This window comes from Micropterus dolomieu, linkage group LG22 (assembly GCF_021292245.1).
Source record: "Micropterus dolomieu isolate WLL.071019.BEF.003 ecotype Adirondacks linkage group LG22, ASM2129224v1, whole genome shotgun sequence".
Lineage (NCBI taxonomy): Eukaryota > Metazoa > Chordata > Actinopteri > Centrarchiformes > Centrarchidae > Micropterus > Micropterus dolomieu.
The window spans coordinates 2,928,706-2,944,040 of NC_060171.1; the positions used below are offsets into that span (position 1 = coordinate 2,928,706).

Sequence of the window (15,335 nt, forward strand, 5' to 3'; positions counted from 1 at the left end):
ACTTCACTCTTGTTCAGTGTTTTGTGTTTCATAGAGTCATCAACAGAGATGTTAGCATGTTACAGAGATTTCTGTGAGTCACTCTGGGATCCTTCTTAACCTCGCTGAACATTCTGCGCTGTGCTCATGCTGTCATCTCTGCAAGACGGCCACTCCTAGGGAGAGTAGCATCAGTGCTGAACTTTATAGACAGTTGGTCTTACTGTGCACTCGTGAGTTTTGGGAAGGTGGTGAAAGACTGAGTTTGAAGTCCTCGGTCACCATCGTCTTTTCTAAATGACAGCAGCTCTAATCTGACAGCATAAATATTTCTACTCTAGAGAATAATGCAGCTGAGTGAAGTCTGACAAACTGGACCCCGCTGTTCCTTAAAAAGCAGCCGCGCTCTGAAATCTACAGCCGAACCCAATGTTTCTGTTTCATTCATTAATAAAGCTTCAGCTGAAACACTGCTGTGACAGCATGTATGTAAGGTTAGCAGCAACAATGGGAGTATACATGACTCTTTGTTTTTGAATTATTATTTGAATATTATGAATATGGACATTCACAAGCACTCGTTCAAAGGGGCACCAGCCAAGTTTTAAAGATCTTGACAAACGTGGAAATAGTTGAGGTGCAATTGATTCAGTTATTGTCAGTCTCTGAGTTGTTCTCCAACCAGGAATATTGAACTCAAATGTATTTGCTAAACTAAACCAGAAAGAGACAGACCTGCTGGAAACAAACCCGGGCCCCTGCATTAAGTAAGCTCTACCAGGCGAGATGATGAACATGAGTTCCATCAGCTCGTGGTCAGGTCATGGTATACTTGGTTCTCCGTGACAGGATGGGAGATGTTCTCTTTCAGCCGACGTCAGCATGTAGTTCTTTGCCCTGAGTGCTTTGACAGTGTTCTGTGCTCAACATTCATCGTTTTGGAGGTACGTATATAATATATTTTCATCTCAGCCCAGCAGGGTTGCAGTGCTGTGGCTGTCGACAGATGTCACCCTGTTTGTTATAATAACTATATTATTAAACTACTAATAATGCACTGAATCAGTTTTGACATTAGTTTGTGGTCAGTGTTATGCTGCCGGCTCTCTGGCTCGTCTCCTGGTTAAAGTTCTAAAGAAGCGGCGCAGAAACTCCATCGTCTCAGTTCGTCACAACAACAGCTAAAAACACCAAAGCAAAGGAGAAACTCCCCAGCTCCGGCTTTCCTGTTCTAAAGGAGACGAAGCTTCAAGCTGAAGTCAACAACAAGGTTTCTGTGGGAAAGAAGTCCTGCTCACCTGTGCAGGTAATATTATCCTGACACAGTCTGTTAATCTAAACTGTGTGGCAGCAAACATCATCAAACCAAACTACAGACAGATGCCTTCACTGGTGTTCAGAGAGCCTGGGATTTTTACATTAAGCTTTTATTAAAAATCATGTTGGTTCAAAGTTTTGGCCACGTAGAAATAAAAAAAACAGGAAATACACAGCGAGGAAGTAAAGAAAGTTGCAGTCACATGGTTTAAACATTCACTGTTTCAAATTTCAATGATGGATTTTATGACATTCACAAACACATTCAAAACATGACGATGCATTCAAGAACGCTCAGACGTCCCTCTCTAAAAGTTCAAACATTCAGTCTTTGTCATAGTGGTTTCATAGTAAAAAATAAAATCTTTGGTTTCATTCAAACACAAGAATCTAATTTTGGTTGTTCTATGGAGATCCCTTCCGATTGGCTGCTGAGAAATCATCCGAATACAACCTTCGACCCTAGAACAGACAGGCGCTGTAGACGTGACCTTTGACCCTAGAACAGACAGGCGCTGTAGACGTGACCTTTGACCCTAGAACAGACAGGCGCTGTAGACGTGACCTTTGACCCTAGCACAGACAGGCGCTGTAGATGTGACCTTTGACCCTAGAACAGACAGGTGCTGTAGACGGTGACCTTGTGGCTGATCTCCTGCAGCAGGTCCTTCACGGCGGCCTCCAGCTCCACCAGCTGCTCCGCCTTCAAGTCCAGAGTCCGCTGGTTGTCTTCGTAAGACTTCTCCAGATCTGAAACACACATGGTAATCGCTGTCAGCCTGCACAAGATCAGAGATGGAAACTCCACAGTTTACAGAGTTACGGTGTCTGAAACGTTTTCTCGAGGAACGCCGGGTGGACCAGGGTGGAACTGTTAAAGAGGTCATATTCTATATTTGGCTGTTCCCCTCTCCTTTATTGTGCTATACATCTTTTTGTGCATCTAACAGTTTTGCAAATTGAAAAAGCCCAAAGAGTTCCCATCTCCCACAGAACACTCTGCTCCTGAACTCAAACGTTCAGACGTCCATGTGGCACTCTGTTAATGTGGAGGTTCCTGTTTTACATCTGGATGCAGAGGGGACAGACGGTTGGAGATGGGTGTTGCGTCAGTGTGAGGTCACCTTTGAGCAGCTGCAGTTTGTCGCTGGCTTTCAGCAGCAGCTCTTTGGCTTCCTGCTGCAGTAGCCCCGCCCTCTTTTTTGCATCAGCCAAGCCCTCTGCCTTCTGACCAATGAGCCGCTCCACTGTGGCGTATTTATCCTTCAGCTCCAAGTCCAGGTCCTAAACACACACACAAAACCATAAACACAAAGATCTGGGGACGGGACGCTCCTGCAGGAACACGGCTTCACTGACCGAGCTGATTAACTGTTAACAGTATGACAGGTGAACTCACCTTCTTCACCTCCTTTGCGAGCTTTCCGATGTTCGCTGCGTCCTGATTGGTCAGTTCGGTGCTCAGAGTGACATTCAGAGCTTTGTCTCTCAGCAGTGTCACGTTCTGCTCGAGCCGCTGAAGCCTCCAGGTGGCGTTGTTCAGCTTCAGCTCTGCATCTGCTGTCTCCGACTCCACCTGAAGACAACACGGACAGACGAAGTTGTTACCTTCACTTTTCTGAGGTCAGTGAAGTAAACATTCAGTAAACGTTTGACGTGAGGTCAGTAAAGGTAATCGTTTGACGTGAGTTCAGGGAAGTAAATGATTAGTAAACGTTTGACGTGAGGTCAGTGAAGTAAACGATTAGTAAACGTTTGACGTGAGGTCAGTGAAGTTAACGTTTAGTAAATGTTTGACGTGAGGTCAGTGAAGTAGACATCTTAAACCCCGGGTCGGTACTGACAGAGGACAGCAGCTTGTTGGTGTTCTGGATGTCGGTGGAGGCCTGCTGGATGGCGCTGCTGGCGGCGGTCTGAGCTCTCTGGACTTCCTTCAGAGCTTGCTTGACCTTCTCTGCAGAGTCCTTCACGTCTGCTGCCTCCTCACTGACAAACAGGAAGAACATTTATTAAAGCTGTTAGAGACTTTTCGACCAAAGGGGATCACTGAAAGATTCAAACGTGATGAAGAACCTCGTTAAAGTCCCATCTGACTCAGAGTTCCACGAGATGTTCTGAAAAAGTCTAAAACAGAGATAAGTGGCTCTGTGCAGCTACTGGACCGACAGGTAGGACTCACCTGGCTCGGCGGGCCTGGTCCAGCAGGTTCTCGGCTCTCTCGATGTCGTCGGCGCTCTGCTGCAGGATGGTCTCAACGTGTCCCAGTTCTCCCACCTTCTGTCGGATCTCGTCGGTCAGGACCTGCAGCTGAGCCGGCGTGGTCGGCATCTGCATGGCCAGAACCTCGTTGGCCACCAGCTCGATGCTCTCCAGGTCCGCAGCGTCCTCTGAAACAGACCAGCGGTCACGTGACTTATTGTGGTTATATGACCTTTGCTGCGGTCTCGGACTGGTTTTACTCTGGCAGGACGTTCAGCACCGCTGCAGACGGGACAGAACGTCTACAGCGTTGTCTCAGTTTCCATTTTGAAAAGAAGCTTCTCAGAACTTTTCCTTTGATCAGAACACATTATTTATTTTTACTCTGTTAAGATCCGTTATTAAGATCAGCAGGACTCCTTCAGGACTCTAGGTCTCGAAGGAGTCCTGCTGGAAAGATCGTGACTGCATAATGTCTTCTGAGGGTTTCTGAGGATTCAGGATCCTCTGGAGCTGCTGGGGTTAAAGAAATATTGGACACTTGTTGATTTAGAATGTGAAACGTCTACAAATGTGCATTTGTTGTAAGAAGCCACGCCCTCTTCAGTCTCTACCAAATATTATGCATCGACTGAGCGCTGACAACAAAGAGGGGTTCAGGAAGGTAGGTCAGCCTTTGGGAGGTGACCCCGGTGCTGTCGGAGAATCACTACGCTGGGCTATTAGACCCGGGAGACGCCGCAGGTTTTCTTTTGGTTTTTGTTATAAAACTCAAACTGAGTATTTCTGTTTGCTAGCTGGGATCTAGAACAGGACGTTCTGGTTGAGATGTGGAGGAGCCCTGACTGACCCTGTGGCAAACTGTGTGTTTCTTGTCTGTCGGTACCGTTGAGGTCCTGGCTGTCAGTCACTGTTAGAAGGTGGACTCGTGGACTGAAAGACGGTTCAACATGCAGGTAATGTTTGTGTGTAAATATGACAGATTTTTAAATGATGTTTGAACCATCTCCATGTTTTTACTTCATGTAGGACACACATGGGGGACCTGAAGGCCTCATGTCTCAGGACACCTGGTCGAAACAGGAAGTGAAAGACCTACGTGTGAGGAAGTCTCGGATCTGTCTGATGAGACCTCTCAGTTCCTCGTTGCTCTGGTCCACCTTCTGTTTGGTTCTGTTGGCCTTGGTCAGGACGTCCTGGGCGCTAAGCTTCGCCTCGTCTGCTTGCAGCTTGGCCTCCGACACCTGCAGAAAAAACATAGGTGAGAACATCCACCACAGTCAACCGGAACCGGAACAGACCGGGACCCGTCGGACTCACCATCTTGGAGAGTTTCTCCACTTCCTCCATGGCGCTAATGATTTCCTGTTCAGAGTCCCGGGCCTTCCTCCAGGCGCCGCTGGCCGTCGCCACCACGCCGTCACATCCGTCACCTCCACACTTGGTGCGACCCTCAGGGTCCACACAGCCCAGACCTCCACAGGGAGAGGACCAGCACGAGTCCTGACCTGACGATGGACTGCCACAGGTCTGTAAGAACCAGGATGTAATCCGAAGGATTGATTAGTTTCTTTCACTGAAATGTCAGTAAACAAGAACAGAACCTGGTTCTAACTTCCCACCTTGTGGCTGAGCTCTGATAGGTCCAGAGTCTGCAGCTCTCCTGCCAGGTCGTCCAGTCTCTGAGCGTGCTCAGTGTGTCTCCTCAGGAACTCCTCTCTGGTTTGGTTTAGTTTGTCCTCTGTGTGTTGCCGTAGAGCGCTGGAGGTTTCCACGGGGCTGCCGGGGTCGGTGGTCGAGGCGTTTGCTTGTGCTTCGGCAGCCTGAGACCGCAGGAAGTACTTACTGACACTGTCTGTCGCCCCTGGTAACAGACAGGAAGTACAGATCAGCTGAGAGGTCCTGAATGAAGCCCCCCCCCCCAACCCGACCTTTGACTCCTCTCACCTCTGACATCGGAGTTCTTGATGAACTCGACCTGATCAAGCAGCTCCTGAACCGTCCGCTCCAGTTTCTGAGCATCCGAGGTCACCGAATCCAGTTTAGTGTCTGCATCCGAGTCCGAGTCCTCCACCTGGACCAGAGTCTGTTCAGTGTGGTTCAACATCTGGGTCAGTGCCCCCATCAGGTCACTGAGGGACACACACAGGTCACATTGATCTGAGCTGCTTTAATCTCTAGATTAATAATAAATAAGAAAATAACTAATGACAAATCAGATTAAAGTGTCATCTGTAAACATGCACACGTTCTAAAAGTTTGTGTTTAGACTCCAGATTAAGAGTAATCTCACCTGGCTTGTTGCAGCAGGTTGAGACTCCAAATTAGACTTTATCTCACCTGGTTTGCTGCAGCAGGTTTAGACTCCAGATTAAAGTTTATCTCACCTGTTTTTTGCAGCAGGTTTAGACTCCAGATTAAGGGTAATCTCACCTGGTTTGCTGCAGCAGGTTTAGAATCCAGATTAAAGTTTATCTCACCTGTTTTTTGCAGCAGGTTTAGACTCCAGATTAAAGTTACTCTCACCTGTTTTTTGCAGCAGGTTTAGACTCCAGATTAAAGTTACTCTCACCTGGCTTGTTGCAGCAGATTTAGACTCCAGATTAAAGTTACTCTCACCTGGCTTGTTGCAGCAGGTTTAGACTCCAGATTAAGGGTAATCTCACCTGGTTTGTTGCAGCAGGTTTAGACTCCAGATTAAAGTTTATCTCACCTGTTTTTTGCAGCAGGTTTAGACTCCAGATTAAAGTTACTCTCACCTGGTTTGTTGCAGTAGGTTTAGACTCCAGATTCAAGTTACTCTCACCTGTTTTTTGCAGCAGGTTTAGACTCCAGATTAAAGTTACTCTCACCTGGTTTTTGCAGCAGGATTAGACTCCAGATCAAAGTTACTCTCACCTGTTTTTTGCAGCAGGTTTAGACTCCAGATTAAAGGTAACCTCACCTGGCTTGTTGAAGAAGCTCCTGGATCTCGGTCAGCGGTTGCGAGGCTGGGTGCTGGTTCAGGATGACCCGGATATCTGCGACACTCCTCTCCATGCTGTCGATGGACTTCGTGTACGGTCCGCTGACTCCGCTGGCTTTGACGGCGTTGACCTTGTTGACAAGCCGGTGCGTCTGATTGGTCAGCTGACCGATGACGTGGTCCCACTCGCCAAAGCACTGATGGCAGCGGCGGCAGTCGGGGAAGGTCCCGGAGAAGCCACGGGCGCAGACATCGCAGCGTGGCCCAGAAACTCCTTCGACACAGACGCAGTGGCCGCTGACTTTGTTACACTGCTGCGCTGAGATGCCGCGAGGGTCGCAGTCACATGCTGAGACAGAAAGTGAAGGTTAGACACATCTGTGACCACACAGTGATGTCACAGCATCCTGAGGACACCTGTACATCACTTCTGCACAGCTGATCACGTGTCTGTTCCACGCCCAGCCTGTCGGTTTTACCCAGCTGTGATCAGATTAATGGATGACCAGGGAGCCGGAGTTTTACAAAATAAAAGCTTCATCCTGTCATCCATTAGTCTGAACCCGGCGTTTGTATGAAAAGAACTACTTAAAAGTTCTGCCTCCGTCTTTAGTCATGAACTCACACATTTCTGCCCCAGATGTTTGTCTCTGACGCTTCTTGTAAACGTGTTTAAACGAAAAGAGCGTGTGTGTGTGTGAGTTCAACATCTGGTTTGCATCAAACACAGCTGAAACTCTTCAAACTGCAGAAACAACAAACCTGAACCAGACTGAGACTTCCTTTGAACTAACAAACCCACAGACGGGGAGGGGGGGGGGGTTGATGATATAAACTAAATATATTTGATTGTTTTTATTTTACTTCCTCCTCTTCTTCTTCTGTGCTCTATTTTTCTCTGTTTTCTGTCCCGTTCCTAATCCCCCCCCGCTCTTCTTCACACTAACAAAGCCTCTTTGTGGACGGGAAGGAGATTTGGGGGGTTCAGACAGATCCCCAGTCTTGTCTCCATGGCTATGGGACAGCTGGGCCTCAGGGAACATCTGGTCTTAATATCAGTCACAGCAGATCACAGCGGAGGATGCTGGGAGCAGGAATGTTCCCACGATGCAGCAGGGGTTGCTTTTTTACTTAAAGGCTTGGACTCGGACCTGGACTCTGCAGGTTCTCCTGTCGAGTCCCTCACGTCCATGTTCATGTGAAAATTCATCTTTCCGTTTTATTTCCAGGCCTCTAAAACTTCTAGTTGTTAAATTACCACCAGTTCTCCAGTCACATGGAGGGAACGTACCGTGACACTGGACCTCTGGGTCTCCCCAGAACAGCTCTCTACACTCGCTGCATGTTCTTCCTCCAAAGCCGGGCTGACAGGAACACTGCCCGCTGACCTGTGGGTCAAACAGACGGTTTACATTCAGAAATCGACAAACTCACTTTAGCTCACAATGTTTACCTTCTAAACTTAATAATAATTCATTGTGAAGTTTGTTGAGCGTCACGTGACAGCGTGCTCCTCACCTTGTTGCAGGACGTCCCGTGTGAGTGTTTGGGGTCGCAGTCGCAGGTCTGACAGCCGCGGCCGCTCGCCATGTTCCAGGTGTCGGCCGTGCAACGGTCGCAGTGTTGACCGATCACATTCGGGAGGCAGCGGCACTGACCGCTGCTGAGGTCGCAGTGACAGTCGCCGGATGACGGACAGGTGGAGGGGTCGCTGCCCAGCTGGTTACAAACGCACTCTGTGGACAAGAACCAGGATTCATTCAAATGAAATGTCATCACTTGTCAGAACTGATGGTCTCTGGTAACCCAGTAAACCAGTGCACTCACTCCTGCAGTCCTGCAGCAGGGCGTTGCCGTAGTAACCCAGCTTGCAGCTCTGGCAGGCGGCGCCCTCGCTGTGGTGAAGACAGCGCAGACACTCGCCGGTTCGGGCGTCGCAGGACTCCGGGTCCAACATGTCGATGTTGTTGTTGCAGTGACAGGGTTGACACTGTCCCCCCGCCTCCCCAGGGTTTCCGTAGTAACCAGGTGAGCACTCGTCACAGCGAGCACCTGCAGAGAGGAAGTGACAGAGTTACAGACCTCATACACGTCCAACAACAAGCAGGACATCTGTTCCTCACATCATTGACTCTTCAGCTGCTGGGATCATTTTACAGGCTTCCTGCTCTGTGATTTGGGTGATTTGGTCGAAAAGTAAAAAAAAATCTCCTTTCCTAACCACCTTTAACCAAGGAGAATCCATAAGGACTTAGGAAAAGAGGACCGCGGGGCTTAGACAATCCGACGTTGCCGCCGCAAGGTGGGACGCCATTCTCTCCTTTCCTTTCGTAAAGGATGGTCAGGTGTACCCTATGATAAAGGAGATATGAAAGGAAGCATTGAGGCACCTTTCCTTGGCTTTTAGAGAATTCGAACAGCTCTCATCATGGCTACCACTGAAATACTTCCGGTTCACTTCACTCAGTTAGGAACCTTCCTGAGCAAAAACACTTTTTGAACGCAGCCTTGGATTTCCTGCTGTTGTTTTGGTAAGCCTTCCTCTCGGTGTATTTCACTTCCTGTCTCAGTGTTGTGTGTTCCTCGTGTAATTTATTTATTTGTTCTGTTTCATGTTTTACTTTGGTATGTTCCCCTCCTCTCTGGCCACTTCCCTTCCTGCTTCCTTGATTGTTTCCACCTGTGTCTCGTCATTCACTTCCCTCTTGGTGTGTAGAGTCTGTGTGTTTCCTCTCGTCAGTTGTCAGTTCATCACACGTCTTCTTGTATTTCAGTTTTCTCGTGTTGACTTTGATCATGTGTTTCCCGTGGACATGTTCCTTGGTTGGACTGTGGTGTGACCCTGCCCGCCTCACCTAGTTGAAAGCCTTTTTTCTTCCTTCTTATCTTTGGTTATATTCGTGTCACTGACTGTTTTCAGTGCTTCACTTCTAACTCCGCTACAGCCCAAGACGCTTTGATCTGTTCACAGTGTTTCTACCTGTAACTGTAGGCAGGCACACTTTCTTCACAAATGTAGCAAATTCTATTTTATAACTGGATCTTTGATATTAAAACCTGGCGGCCAATCAGAAGCCAGCGTTGTCATGCTGCAGCTTTGTATAGACAGAATATTTTCCACTCTGTCTATGTCTGTCAGCAGTTGAACGTCACATTCCTGCTCTGCCCCTGATTACATGACACTAAATCACAAAGCTTCTTCTCCTTAAATTAAACCTGTTTGTCTCCGCAGGGCAGCTGAAAAACTTCCTGCTGAAAACCACAACCAGCTGAAGTCACAGAAAAGCTGTAATTATGCTGTCTGTGTTTCCGCTGCACTTTATTGTCACATCTGGTTGTTTTTATCGGTCTCTGAAATCAAACTGGTGGACATGAAAAGGGTGAATAAGAAGGCATCAGTTTACCATCTGCATCTGTCTCAGTGTTAATAAAGTTTTACCATCTGCATCTGTCTCAGTGTTAATAAAGTTTTACCTCTGTATCCAGTGTTGCAGACACAGATGGCTTGCTGGGAGTCGTCACCACGGTAACAACTTCCTGCGAACTGCCGGTGGCTGCCGGGGCCGTCGGGACACATACAGGGGCGACAGTGATCACCTGACCCCAGCATTGGGTTGCCGTAGTAACCATCCACACACCTGAACAGAGGTATGAGAGAGGAAGTGATGAGTACAATGATTCAAACATCTGGTGAAAACAGATGGAGACAGATGTGGCATACCTGCCCCCAGTCCACTGCACTTATTCCCCGGACCTCCCCCAAAAAAAACAAATGTCTAACTCAAGGCTTCAAAACGGCGGCCCATAAACCAACAGGTGACATCACGGTGGCTACGCCCACTTCTTTTATACCATCTATGGTACATCTATGGTGTATCTCACCTGTCACAGGTGTGTCCGGTGCTGTGGTCCCTACAGTTGATGCAGCGTCCAGTGTCGGGGTCACAGTCGTCGGCGTGTCCGTTGCAGGAGCAGGGCCGGCAGGTGGGGAAGCCCCAGTGACCCGGCAGACAGCGATCACACTGCCGACCGTACGCTCCCGAAACACAAAGACACTGACCGGTCAGCTGATCGCAGAACGGATTCTGTGAACCCTGGGGGTCGCACGCACACGCTGCAAACACACAGCAATCCAGTGTGTATTAGCTCCTTGTTCTGGACTCCATATAGCAAGCATCGTTATTAATATTTCACTGTGGGTTGTCTCAGTATTGCCTCACATACAGGATGCTATCATTACAGGTCATACAGAGGACCAGTTTCATTACGTATTGATTATGAATCATGTGATCAGGGTTCTGACCTCTGCAGCCGCTGGGTCCGAACTGGAACGTGGTCGGAGCACATCTGTCACAGTTCCTGCCGACCACATTGGGGCGACACTGACACTGACCCCCACTGGGGTCACACACGGTGCTGAGGGAGCCCTGAGGGTCACACTGGCATTCTGGGAAATAGAGTCCAACACAGGAGACACGTAAGACATCAAATAAGCTTCAACTACAAAAAACTACCTGTTCCCCACAGTTCCTCTCTGACAGCAGCCATGACGACAGATTTATGAGCTGGAGCGTCGGAGGACGTTTGAGGAATGTGAAGAAGAAGAAACCAGAGTTTTTTTCAGAAAATTGAAGATTAATATGACGGAAAGATCGATGAGCGACAGCACTCAGACCAACAGCACTCAGACCAACAATGAAAAGAAACAACAACAAAACAAGTACATTTACTCAGTACGTTTGGTACTTTGGTACATGCCACGCCCTAGATTAGCGGGTCTAAGTAAAGGTTTAGGACGTTAGCTAAGGTTGGGGTACCATCTACATGTTCTTCACTCACGTCGTTCACTTTGTGTAGAAACACGGGGGTCGGCCACCTTTGTATGTTTTGGCTTCGTTTCTTTGGCATTGTGTTGTCATAATTTTTCCTCCTCTCCACCGGGCCGGATAAAGGCGGTCACTTGTGGTGGGAGGTCGCCCTCAAAGTAGAATACATAAACACGTTTGTAACATGACCCTGCTGTGCGCTCTGAAAGTGGAAGTTACCTAGGTTTCTGGCCATTAGACGTCATCTTAGACTCCAGACCTTTTTTCACTCATGTGATTGAACATGAATGTATGCTACAGATGTGTTTACTGGTGTGTGGCATTTTTGAATTATTGTGTATGAATGGAAAGAAAATCAGGAGAAGCTGTCTGGCATATTCCAAGAAAAAAATAGTCTCTCACAAAACAATCCAGTCCCAATCCCCCCTAGGGCCCCAGAATGGCTAGAGCCAGCTCTGCCTCCACCTGACAGCTCACATAGCATTTTTAAAATCACTAAGGACTGAAGCTGCTGGACTCAAGAGTTCTACTCCAGACATTTAAAGTCAAAGTCACATGATAAGCTTTGTTTCATATGTGACGTGGTTTTAGGGGTTGTTATTATCCTGACTCCCCAGTCTCTGGCTGGGTCTTCTTAAACGCTGGAGGACGTTATTTTTCTCACCCCTAGTCTCTGCTGAGTCCAGACAGAAACGTTAGTCCCTAGAACATAAAGCACCTCTGGTTGGGACCAAGCTTGGACGGACAGTGGGAGGGTCGGATGGTGTACCTTTAGCTCCCTGGTGCAGCAAGGCGGAGATGCTGAAGATGAAGTTTCTGCAGATATCGGTCATCTGTGACTTGATGACGCTCTGGCTGTTCTCCAGACAACGGTAACGCTGGAAAGTTTCCCAGCTGCTGTTCTCGCCGGAGTCTCCTCCCTCTGAGGTGGTGAACATCTCCAGGTTCTTACAGTGGGGCATCAACACGATCTGAGGATGAAGAGAACCATGAGACTGACCGAGAGCACAGGTTTCTCCAGACATTTGTTGATCATGTTGATGCCATCAGGCTCTCTAGCTAATGTAGTTTTGGGAGGAAGTTACTATGGTCGCTCCCAAATCTGTGCTGTGCTGAGCTCGGTACTTCCTGTTTCTGACAAACAATGAATCGACTGAAAAAGTAATCAGCAGACTTGTCGATAAAGCTCTCAGTGTTTGAAAGTCAGGGTTTCCTCACCGAGTCGATGAGCGTGTACGGAGACTGGACATCGCTGAGGGCCGAGTACAGCGGCAGACTCAGCCGGACTGTGTAGTTTAGACCGGATTCAAAACAAACCGGTCTGGGAAGAACCACGTGCCTGAGGGGACAGAGAGGACACAACAAAAGCTCTTCACTCACAGAGACCCGACGGGGCTGGTTACAATCCTGGAATCTGGTTCTATGACCCAACTTACAACTGCATCAAACAAGAGCACACAAGAGCTGAGGACCCGCTCTGAACACAGGGCCGGGGACCGTCGACTAGGGCCGGGGACCTGGACACAGGCTTTTATCCGGGTTTAGTGTCAGACGACCCAGAAAATATTAACACATCCGTGTATGAAGTGTTCTGGTGATGTCGCCGTTGTCCAGCTGCCCTCTAGTCTAAAAACTACTTTCTGTCGTACATAAAATATTTTTAGCAAACGGCGTTGCTGATTGTTACCGTGAGCCGGGGTGGAGTGAAATCATCTGGTTGTCGTCGTCAGGCACAGTGTTGACACAGCGACTGTCCGCTCTGATTAGTCCAGGTCTCATCACTGTCATCAGAACCTCCTCCCATTGGTCAGGCAGCTACAGGACCAACAAACGGTTTAACTTAGATTCCCACATGGACTTTGTCTTCTCCTTTCTTTGGTCATTTTTCTTCAACTTCTTTTCTATGACCTGATTTATTCACACTCTGCACACCCCCTTACACACAAACCCATTATTCTGATTCTTATTATCATTAAAAAGAGAAACGTGGAGAGCAGCTAATCCAGCAACGACAGAAGTTGTGTCACGAGGATGTGGGTTGGTCCAGCTGCGGGAAATCCTCCACTTGTAAAGAACGGACTGAAAAGTTGTCCTACCTGAGGTTCGTAGCGGATCAGGATGTCGTACTCCATGGAGTGGGGGATGTTGTCCACAGAGAACTCCAGGAAGGCCCCCTCTGGGACGTTGACTAGGCCGATACCTGTCCAGGTGGGACTGCGGTCCAGAGGATGGGGCCTCGGGACCACCGTCACTCCCTAAAGTCACGAGATGAAAAGTGATGAAGCTCACAGGTGGTGCTGACGTCGTCATCACCCCCCTCATTTAACAACAAACAGTGAAGGAAGTCGAGGCCCGAGCATTTTCTGCAGTCTGACTGAAAAAGATTGACTGAAACATAAAAGCTGTGTCATCAGCATAAAGTGACACGTTCAGCCAGGAAATCAGGGGAGCAGCCAACGAGCCTCTTTAACAAAATGCTCTTTAAAACCTTCAGTTTTTAACGCAAACTGATTTGAATGTGTGTTACGTTGTTACTCGTTTCAGATTCTGGCAGCTTCCTAAAATCTTTTGTTCTGATTCTTGAGCTTTAAATTAGTCCAAACAGGAAGAAGAGCATGACGGAATTTTACTACATTTATGAGCTAGAAGGACAGGCAGTGTGTTCCAGCTGTGACGCAGAATGACTTTCTGCCTCAGATCCAGCCCACGCTGGAAGTCCACTACAGGTTCTGTCTTTTTTAAACGTAGCCCCACAAACTATCCTTCCATCCAACTGGGTTAGGGTTTATTTTTTACTCATAACAGATCTTCCAGAGAAAACACGATTAGAACATAAAGAACAATTCTGTTCTAAGGTCCGAGGTTAAGAAGAAGACTCACAGGTCCGAACTTGGCATCCTCGGCCTCATAGGTGTAGTGATCCAGAGCGATGAAGTAGAATCCAGACTTCACCTGATCACAGCGACGCCCGAACATGTGATCTCTGCAGACGCACTGGCCGCTCACCTGATCACACCTGCAGAAAGACAGGAAGTGGAAAACGTCAGAACAAACGACGCAGAGAAGGAAAAACCGAACAAACGAGGAAGGAAACATGTCGAGAAAAGAGAAGAATTGAGAAGGATGATGGGAAGGTAAAGATGACAGACAGATGCGGATCTGTCTGTCATGAGACCAGCAGGTGTTCCTGTAAGCCTGTCACACCCTGGTCCTCCTCTTCTGCAGGACAGCTGAAGTCACAGGAACTCCTCCAGATGCTGGCCTCTGCTCTGCTGCAGTCAGCACTCGCTTCATCAGTGATTCATTCTGTTCTCCATCTCCTCGCAGAGCTGCTAGCCCTGGCTTCAGCCCCTGTTCCCCCAACCCTGCTGGGTCCGGCCTGCCCCTCTGCCTCATGCCCTGCTTTCCTAAAGTCCCTTTCCCCCTGGAAACCCCTCTGGATCAGCCTCATCATAACCCTCCTGGGAATATTGGTTCCTCCGGATTCACACCGCTCGTGGTGTCGAGAGGACAAAGACTGTAGAGACTGTTAGAAGTTAGCAGCTAGCTGTGGTTTGGATGTTGACTCACTGGTTGTTGATGGATCCTCCCACGTCACAGTCACATGGTCTGCAGCCGTCCATGTCGTTACTGAGCCCCCAGTGTTCAGCCTGAAACACAGAGAGACGGATCATTAAGTCCTGTTCTGACCCGACAGCTGGTTTCTGTCTGATACAAAGCTGTGAGGGGACGTCAGGCTTTCATCTGCTCCACTAACACACACACACACACACACACACACACACACTAAACACACACACACACACACACATACACAATAAAACACACACACACACTAAACACGCACACAATAAACACACACACACACACGCACACAAAACACACACACACACACGCACACAATAAACACACACACACACACACAATACACACACAATAAACACGCACACACACACAATAAACACACACACACATTAAACACGCACACACACAATAAACACACACACACATTAAACACGCACACACACACACACACACAATACACACAC

At 48.2% G+C, this 15,335-nt stretch overlaps 1 protein-coding gene across 1 annotated transcript in view; it reads right to left on the minus strand.

Annotated features, from left to right (window-relative positions):
• Nucleotides 1–1,390: 1,390 nt before the first annotated feature.
• The window catches only part of lamb1a (laminin, beta 1a), a 21,805-nt gene continuing 7,860 nt past the window's right edge, over nt 1,391–15,335 (minus strand). Inside the window, exons 12-33 of the mRNA XM_046037773.1 lie at nt 14,857–14,936; nt 14,167–14,302; nt 13,383–13,541; nt 12,974–13,101; nt 12,505–12,625; nt 12,056–12,257; nt 10,764–10,907; nt 10,343–10,574; nt 9,935–10,098; nt 8,288–8,512; nt 7,979–8,196; nt 7,752–7,848; nt 6,440–6,809; nt 5,443–5,627; nt 5,118–5,359; nt 4,816–5,025; nt 4,595–4,739; nt 3,476–3,683; nt 3,141–3,282; nt 2,696–2,872; nt 2,421–2,580; nt 1,391–2,046 (exon numbers count right to left, since the gene is read on the minus strand). Of these exons, the coding sequence (XP_045893729.1) occupies nt 1,907–2,046; nt 2,421–2,580; nt 2,696–2,872; nt 3,141–3,282; nt 3,476–3,683; nt 4,595–4,739; nt 4,816–5,025; nt 5,118–5,359; nt 5,443–5,627; nt 6,440–6,809; nt 7,752–7,848; nt 7,979–8,196; nt 8,288–8,512; nt 9,935–10,098; nt 10,343–10,574; nt 10,764–10,907; nt 12,056–12,257; nt 12,505–12,625; nt 12,974–13,101; nt 13,383–13,541; nt 14,167–14,302; nt 14,857–14,936 (3,885 nt within the window). The 3' untranslated portion in view covers nt 1,391–1,906. The remainder of the gene's footprint in view (nt 2,047–2,420; nt 2,581–2,695; nt 2,873–3,140; nt 3,283–3,475; nt 3,684–4,594; nt 4,740–4,815; nt 5,026–5,117; nt 5,360–5,442; nt 5,628–6,439; nt 6,810–7,751; nt 7,849–7,978; nt 8,197–8,287; nt 8,513–9,934; nt 10,099–10,342; nt 10,575–10,763; nt 10,908–12,055; nt 12,258–12,504; nt 12,626–12,973; nt 13,102–13,382; nt 13,542–14,166; nt 14,303–14,856; nt 14,937–15,335) is intronic.